Below are 8,488 nucleotides of genomic sequence, written 5' to 3'. Positions count from 1 at the left end.
GAATCACATGCACGCATTCATATTTAACAAACTAATTCTATTACTCTATCTGCATAGAATATAGATAGAATTATAACTCAAACATCCAAAAATCATGTGTTATAATAGAGTTAATCACTAAAATGACCAAAATGGGAGGGTGTCAAAAACACAAAACAATCACCTTTTAAGAAAAAAAAAATTGATACTTCGCAAAAGGTGTTCATTTTGTGTTTTCACTCCTCCCAATTTGGTGACCGTAGTGATTGACCCTTCTATAATTCTAAAAACTTGGATGCTCACGAACGATACCATAAGCAAATGAACTTGCAACGTATTTCCTAAATTAGACTTCTTAAACGAACCAAGACGAATAAGTTTTGCATCTATTTCTAGTTCTACAAACCACAATCAAATTCTCTACCGAAAAATCTAAAACCTGAAATCCCCATGTCTACACAAACCCTAACGAAAGTACCCGGAATCTTACAAATACGATAAAAATACGGAAAAATTGACATCAACAAGTCCAAGAGGATGATCTTTTCACAGCGGGTTTCATCATCTGTCTATCTTCTTCAAGTGATATCATACCTAAATGTGAAGGATCTTCAAGCATCATTTTGGCCACCAAATAACCAGCAACTGACCATGTTTGATGCTTTCGAGCCTGTTTTCCAACATATCGGCCGCTCTTTCCATCATAATATTCCGGCCACCCGTCTTTCGCCAGCCGGAGCTCCGCCACCTCAATGGCCCGCCTTGCAATTTGGGGGCGGCCCACCTTGATACATGCCGCCGTGAGCAACCATAAGAGGACTGCACCCAAAAAAAAAATCATCAGAAGATTTATATTTTTTTACTCAAAATAGCAACGTACTTTTATTTTTATCAATTTTTTTACTCAAAACAGCAATGTATTTATATTTTGCTACCTTTATGAGTACATTGTTAATTATGTGTAATAAAGAAATGTAAAAATTGGTTACATTATGGGTAAAAATAAAAACTATAAGTGTGTTGTTATTGTGAGTCACAAATTTGCTATTATTGGTAAAAAAAATAATAATAAAAAAATAAAAAAGATATAAGTATGTTATTATTATGGGTAAAAAAATCTAATTACATTGTTAAAAATTTGTGTAGTGCCTATATTGGTAAAAGGACTAAAGTACATTGTTATTTTATGCAAATTAACATTATCATGAGCATATGAGTTTGGAAGGTGAACTATGATGAAAAAAAAAATAGATAATGTAGTTTAGGAATAAATTTTTGTATCTAAAAGACTAAAATATGAGCATCAATCCAACAATTTAAATTACTAGCTTTGACTTCCAGAAGTCAAACACAGAGAAAGTACTATTCCAAGGGAAACATAAAGAAAATCAGTTGTACTTTCACCATTTTATCAATTTAAGTATTTAACTATTTTCTATGGAGATTAATAAGGGTTAATTTCCATATTAAGGTACACACCAAATCAATAAACTTTAAATCCACTCATTTGATTCGATTTGTACAATTAGAAGAGGAGTGACCTAACAATCAATAAAAAGATAACATTTCAATCACTAAATCGATAAACAAAAACACATAAACAAAGACAAATTGTACAACATACCTGGCCAAGATCCACCATTATGGTAACTCCATCTTGTGTTCTTGGGATCACATCCTGTAATAATCCTCCAATCATGGCTTTCAATAGCTGGATAACAAACTTTCAAAGGCATATCTCCAACCAACTCTTCCCATCTTGCTTCAATAAGATCCATAATTGCCATTGATTGTTCTGGAGTTGCTAAAGATGAAAGAATAGCAATGCAATTCCCCAAACAAAACCACCTGAAATCCATGTTTGAGGGCCCCACGTTTCCAAGAAAGTATCCTCCAAAAGTTGGCATGAAGTCAAAAACCCATTCAGGAAGTGAATCGGGTATCACATTGAACTTATTCACTGCAGTGTGAGAATACTCTTCGGTTTTGTAACGATAAATGTCATTTAGTTGCTTTAAATCCAACCAAAAGTAGCTTCTCATGTGAAAACTCAAGGCATGAAGACGTTTTGTGATTCGATCAATAAGTTCTTTTCCTTGAGCATCTTGTTTGAGTAAAACTAAAGCACATCTTAATGCCATGAAGAAAAGAGCTTGTATTTCTATTGGGTATCCGTATACACCCTGTATATATAAATGAAAATATGTTAACATTTTATCAGTTTAACCATTATACTATATTTTTTTCACCATTTAAATTTAATCATTGGATCAATGGCTAAATCAATAAAATGATGAAAGTACAATATGCTTTTTTGTACTTTGCCATGATATGACAACCACATAATGAGAAAACAGTTTTTTAGCCTCTCAAAAAATGTACAGTGATTAAAGTACAACCTTACATATATAAAAGTGAATATGCTTATGTTTTTAACATACTTAATAAGACAAAAAAAAAATAAAAAATTGAAAATATTTACAAACTCACCATTCTTCGATCAATCATGGAGCATCCATCAGCACAAAGAAGAGTAGGAAAAGTATCAAAACCTTCTGAAAGACATAATGCAAGAATCAACCTCATACCCTTTTGGCAATCAGGTGTTTCAGCTAAAGAACTATCTCCAGTTGATTTTGTATAAGCTCTAAGCAATATGATCCACCAAAACCCTGAGTCAACCGGGGCAACTCGGCCTATTGCACTCTCACCAAAATCCGCCATTAAAGTCTCTGTGTTGCGAATCGGATCATGAAGAACTTTGAAACTTGCAGGCATGACACCTTCCCCTAGTTGAAATCTATCGATTTTTTTCTCCCATGATTGAAGGCGAAGAGTCTTTAGAAGAAAGTTTTTGACAATTTCGGGTTCTCCATTCATCAAGAAAGCTAATGCACTTGGAACAAAATCTCTCACAAAAACCTATACAAGAAGAAAGTTGTTCACAATATTCAAAACATGGGGATTTAAAAAGTGGAAAACTTCTATATGTGGGAAAATGGATAAAAGAAACTTTCTCCTACTTTCACATTATTCATTGGCATATACCGATTTGTTAATCTTATACTTGTACTTTTATAATTATATCAACTACATATATCCAAGTTTAAGCAAAATTATCTAAACATGAGTCCTCAATATCACTTGAAGTGTTAACTTTCAGTTTCTCAAATTGTTCTTTCCCTTTTCCTATTGTCCTAAATTGTCACAAAAGGGTAAAGTGGTCATCTTTATCATTCAACACAACAATTCAAAGGTTCTAACCAAACAACATGCTAAAAATTCAGACCTCTTAAAAATTCAAATCTTAACAATTCAGGTCCTGCTTTTTTTAGTTCACCACTGACACTGACACATTTTTTTGTCAAAACCAAAAAGATTGAACAAGGTCGGACAGGGACTTTCCCTCGACCTCTCACCTGTGCAAAAGACAAAAACGCCCTCCTCATCCTCAACACCAAAAAAATAACCATAAAAAGTTTGTCAAGTCTCATCCTTAGTAACAAATACAACCCTAAGGCCTTGATTTAAGCTAATTCATGTCCTATAACACCCTACAAGATTGGCTTAAACTAACTACCATGAAGAACAACAAAGCATACCTGATCATAATTTAATTTCTCATCAGAATTATCAAGAGCTGCAATAGTCCCAACTGGTCTACCACGAAAGTACACCATGGTTTTCCTCAAAGACTCCCAAGCTTCAGCAAACATTGGGTGTGGTTCAAACCCATAAAGTGATCTAGGTGTATTGAAGGATGATCTTCTACTTGGTGAAAAAACACTCTCATTGTCTATATGTCTTTGCCCATTTTCTGCCCATGGTGTGTATCGAGGTGATGCTTCAACAAGTGATCTCTCATCAAAAGATCTTTGTCTCTCCATATTCAAGTTTCTTGGCTTATGTGGCAGCTTTGAGAAATCAAAATCATTTTCACAATCACTACTTTTCACATTATCGTTGTTTTGCGCCAAATCAGCTGACGCTGTAGACATTCTTGGATGTGATAATGATCTTGAAAAGTTTAGTTATCTGCATTTTGGTTGAGGCATTTTATCAAACACGTTGTGGATGAAAATGTTTGAATGTTCTTAACTACTACAAGGTAAAATGTGTGACATGCCTAACTTTCATGTTTCTTCAAAAGGGTTATTTGACACTGCTTTCAAATTGTAAGTTGAAAACACATCAAGATTCAAGATGTCATTCGATTTTATTAAAAAAAATAGAGATTTCATTGAACACATTGTCTAACTGAATGTTTTTAAATTAGTACACAAAAAAGTTGACACTACCACAAGCCATTGAAAATGTATAACCCGTGTGATGCTCACATAATAAATTGGAAATACATTGATATTAAGGACCTATTTGTTCGATCATATTCACAAATTGCAGAAGTATTTCATCACTCATGTTGATGACAAAAAGTATAACATTCAAATTACTCTACAGAAAAGATTGCAGTACTGCATACACTTAAGTGCATAACATGCCTCAAAGTCTACTTAAAAGGGTCTCAATTATTTATGCGTAAAACTCAGTGTACAATCATATAGATTTAACCCTCAAATTCATTATTACAAGTACTTTTACTACCCCATAGTTAGATAAACACACAACCTTAAATGGGCCCCCAAAAAAATGGTACCTTTAGGGTTCTTTCAGAGTCAAGTATTGCCAGCGTATCACCAAATTAGCACACAGTACCACTGATAACTGAATGCATAGTACTGAAAATAAATCAAGACTCAACACCCATACCATTTAATTTATGTGAAGATACTATAATTAAAATTAATCAAGAGGAAAGAATTGTTTCGATTAATGGCAGTTGAAGAAATATAAAATAGAATTCCTATGAATTACGAAAACATCCGAATCAAGGAAAACAAACCCAACAAAACCCAGATCGAGAAAATTCGAATCCATCAAAATTAATATCAAAGAGAGAGAAAATTGTTGGATTCTTGATCAAAATTGACATTAATGCCGTTCTGAAAAACGTGACACTAACAGAGATCGGATGAAGAAGAATGACAAAACACAATCCAGAGTGGGAAGCTTCAAATTCATCAAAATTAACGTCAAAAACAAAAGAAGATTACTGATGATTCGATCATATGAAACACGAATGAGTACAGTACAAGTGACTAATGCATTCCGTCCAAAACCCTTAACCCTCGCCGATTTGTTGCAGAAATGAACTTATAATCGATCAACAAAGAATCGAACGTAGAAAAAAGAAACGCATAACAAAACACAAAATCCAGATCAGGAAACTTTAAATCCATTAAAATCAACGTCTAAAAAGAGAAAATTATGGAAAATTTGATCAAAATTGTACATAAATGAGTAAACATACTAGTGACTAACGCATTCCGATCAAAACCTTCCGTCCGACATGCTTTTGAAGAATCGGACTTACAATCGATCAACAACGAAAAATAAACGCATGACAGCACACACAATCAAGATCGGATAATTCAAATCCATAACAAAAACCCACGTCGTAAAAGAGAAAATCAATCGGATAGAGAGCTGAAACTTACTATAAAGTGCGAGAGACAGAGACCAACAGATGATTCCCAATTCTACACAAAATGTGCAGTTCGGTCACGTCAGACGGTGAATCCGATGTGTAAATAGACATTCATACATGAGAACAGGCTGAATAGCTACAAAAATTTGTACGTATATGAAGGTGGAGCACAACAGGGCTGAAAGATTGAAGGGGGAATCTCCACGAGATTCCTATGTGTAGAGTGGGGTTTTAGGGGTGTGAATGGCTGATGGGGAGCATGGGGAGTCACGAAAGTGGTTGTGGGGCTTACAAAAGAGAAGAGAAAGAGGCCAAGAAGTACAAGAACAAAAATGGCGATGGCTCAGAGTCTGTGTGTAGCTGAGAATTGTCATGGAATGCACGTGTTGATGCGTCATCATTATAAACCCAAAAAGATACAAAAATCCTCCCCCGGCCCCATCTATACATTAAGATTTGGTTCAACTTTTTTTATTTTATAAAAATAAAAATATTTATAAAATGAACATTAAAATATCTAAATGCTAAAAAATTTAAAATTTAAAATTTAAATTGATTAAAAATGTTATCTTATTGTATGGTGTAATCCAAAAGCTCCGGTAGTTGTGAATAGAAATGTAAATGATTAATATATTACAATTTGGTGCATAATTTATACATTGTTATATATTTTTATCAAGCATCATCATGTGCCTCGTACATTTAGGAATATTATAATGAATGTCATATATTTTGTTGTTATAGAACCACCATCCATATTATAACACTAACCGATAGGGTCATGTGAACATAGGATCATGTGAACATAAATCTGATCTTTGGAATAATTCTATCATATGTACACATATCAATATGATTAAAGTGAACAAATTACTAAACGTAACACTATCAACATTGTTAGATTTTGGGTCTAAAAATATCAATACTCACTTGGATAATTTTTGGATGATTTTAGGAATGTGATTGCAATACTTTTTAAAATCTATGATTTCGACCCTATAGTCTAGGGTACGACGAAATCTGATTTGAGATAATCCGATAATAACAATTTAGAATTCAGACTACTTCCAAATTCGAAACACAGAAAAATACATTATTGTTTTGTATTTTTAATTAGACAAATAGATGCAAAGAATCAATTCTAGGTATCAAAGTTGTTAACCATTTTCTAGAACATTCATATTCAAGGAATAAGGTGGTTAAAAGTGGTTACACACCAAATTGGTGCCAAAATTAGTTGGTTGAATGGTGGTTATAGGACAAAACTGATTCTTACATCATCATGATGTTATAAACTGCTTTTAGTGGGAAATATATGTTCGGACCATTTCCTATTATAGAAATGTGTTTGTGTTTCGTGGTGTTTCCCTTTAACCTCGTACCTATGGGCGCTGCCCCCGAACCCCCATATACCCGAGTTCACATTTAACATTCTAAATGTGCACATAGCACCTGTAGGCTCGAATAGTAAACTGAATGCAACATGTCTCGATAGTAATTATAATTACACTAAAATATGTTGATAACACTAAATCACCAACATTCATCCCTCATTTTAGTTTAATCATTTATTAACTAAAAACAAACTCATACATAAATGAAAATATCTTGAAGATTGAATTTTTACATTAGTATAATACACATTTCAAATACTCGAGAATTAGTGTCCTAACGATTGAACCTTTCAACTCATTTGAGTAACTGAAGATATTATACACATAAGTTTTACACGGATTCTAATATTTCATACTTGACACTATTACAGTCATGTGTCCTATCCATTCATGAGTACATAAAAGCCTAGCCCAAGCTTTCTGAAGCGGCAACACTTCACACTCACTTAGGTAGTTCTTCTATATCATGCACCTATTGATGTACTTTTTTCAAACGAACTATTAATAACTTAATTCATCTTACCTTAACTCTATAGGTTATAAGCATATACAGTGGGATGTAGTAACATAAATGTGTTCCAATATCCATAAGCAAGATTTCCACATTGACTTCAACTTCTAACATTATATTAGAAAGGAATTGGGTATCTCACATATAAAGATGCCAAGTGGGTCTCAAACCTATCCATATCATTGGCTTTCTTACCAAGTCTCTAGCTAACTCATTTATCAAGTGATCAAGTAAATTCTATTAAGATCGAACAAACTCAACAGAAATGATTCCATGAGTAATAAGCTTACGTATCATATTGTCCCTAACATCCAAATGTCACGACTTTCCACTATACACTTTAATGTATGCATTTTCTAAGGTGGACAGCATTATCACAATGTATAGAGATATGTGATATAAGCGTTGGCCACAAAGGAATTTCATAAATCAAATTGCTTAACCATTATGCTTCTTTTTCAACGGCTACAAGGTGTAACACCTAGTTCAAGTAAAAATTTCATCAAGTCAACTTTGTAGTTTCACCGGAAGGGTGTAATACGCTTCAGGAATAGGGGAAAGTTGGTGCCTCGATTCATCAGTATGTTATGTATCGGCTAGGGTAGGCAGTGTGGTCTATCAATTGGATCTACATAAGGAGCTCAAACATATTCACAACACCTTCCATGTTTCGCAACTTCGGAAGTATGTGGAAGATGATTTGGCAGTGGTTCCTTTGGATGATATTCAAGTGGATGATTGTCTGAATTATGTTGAGAGGCTAGTGGTAATTTTGGATAGAAAGATGAAGGCCTTACGCATCAAGGTGGTAGCTTTGGTCAAGGTCCAGTGGCAGCTTTGGAAAGGTTCCGAGTGGACTTAGGAACCCAAGGCGGAGATAAGATATCATTATCCAGAGTTATTCGCAACAATAGATTCGAGGACGAAGTCTGATCCAAGTGGAGGAGAATTTTTGTCACATCCCAAAACCAGGAGCGGCGGAAACGTTCTGGGGCGGAGGACGTCATGTATAATATCAACAACAATGTAAAGTAGTAAACAAGCAACAACATCATCCAT

The 8,488-nt window shown here is 34.1% G+C and overlaps 1 protein-coding gene across 3 annotated transcripts; it reads right to left on the bottom strand.

The window, feature by feature from the left end:
- Positions 1–288: 288 nt before the first annotated feature.
- LOC145009156 (putative alkaline/neutral invertase B) lies at positions 289–5,875 on the bottom strand. Of its 3 annotated transcripts, XM_078967827.1 has the most exons (6): positions 5,535–5,875; positions 4,634–4,715; positions 3,582–4,014; positions 2,470–2,901; positions 1,604–2,162; positions 289–798 (listed from the first exon to the last, which is right to left on the bottom strand). In XM_078967827.1, the coding sequence occupies exons 3-6, from the start codon at positions 3,975–3,977 to the stop codon at positions 500–502; spliced, it is 1,686 nt and encodes a 561-aa protein (XP_078823953.1). In that variant the 5' UTR covers positions 3,978–4,014; positions 4,634–4,715; positions 5,535–5,875; the 3' UTR covers positions 289–499. The 3 variants fall into 3 exon arrangements, with proteins under 3 accessions (XP_078823953.1, XP_078823952.1, XP_078823954.1); XM_078967826.1 differs by lacking the exon at positions 4,634–4,715; XM_078967828.1 differs by lacking the exons at positions 4,634–4,715; positions 5,535–5,875 and adding an exon at positions 5,348–5,506.
- Positions 5,876–8,488: the final 2,613 nt, after the last annotated feature.

The sequence above is a fragment of the Lactuca saligna genome, chromosome 8 (assembly GCF_052625555.1).
Source record: "Lactuca saligna cultivar CGN05327 chromosome 8, ASM5262555v1, whole genome shotgun sequence".
NCBI classification, from domain to species: Eukaryota; Viridiplantae; Streptophyta; class Magnoliopsida; order Asterales; family Asteraceae; genus Lactuca; species Lactuca saligna.
The sequence above is the reverse complement of the archived record's forward strand: the minus strand, read 5'-3'. Positions and strand labels throughout refer to the sequence as shown.

Excerpts from the sequence above, each read along its gene's own strand:
- LOC145009156 (XM_078967827.1), bottom strand. The coding sequence starts at position 3,977 with ATGTCTACAGCGTCAGCTGATTTGGCGCAAAACAACGATAATGTGAAA. Across the intron at positions 2,902-3,581 it reads AGAAATTAAATTATGATCAG|GTTTTTGTGAGAGATTTTGT; the intron begins GTATGCTTTGTT and ends CTTCTTGTATAG. Across the intron at positions 799-1,603 it reads TAATGGTGGATCTTGGCCAG|TCCTCTTATGGTTGCTCACG; the intron begins GTATGTTGTACA and ends TTTTGGGTGCAG.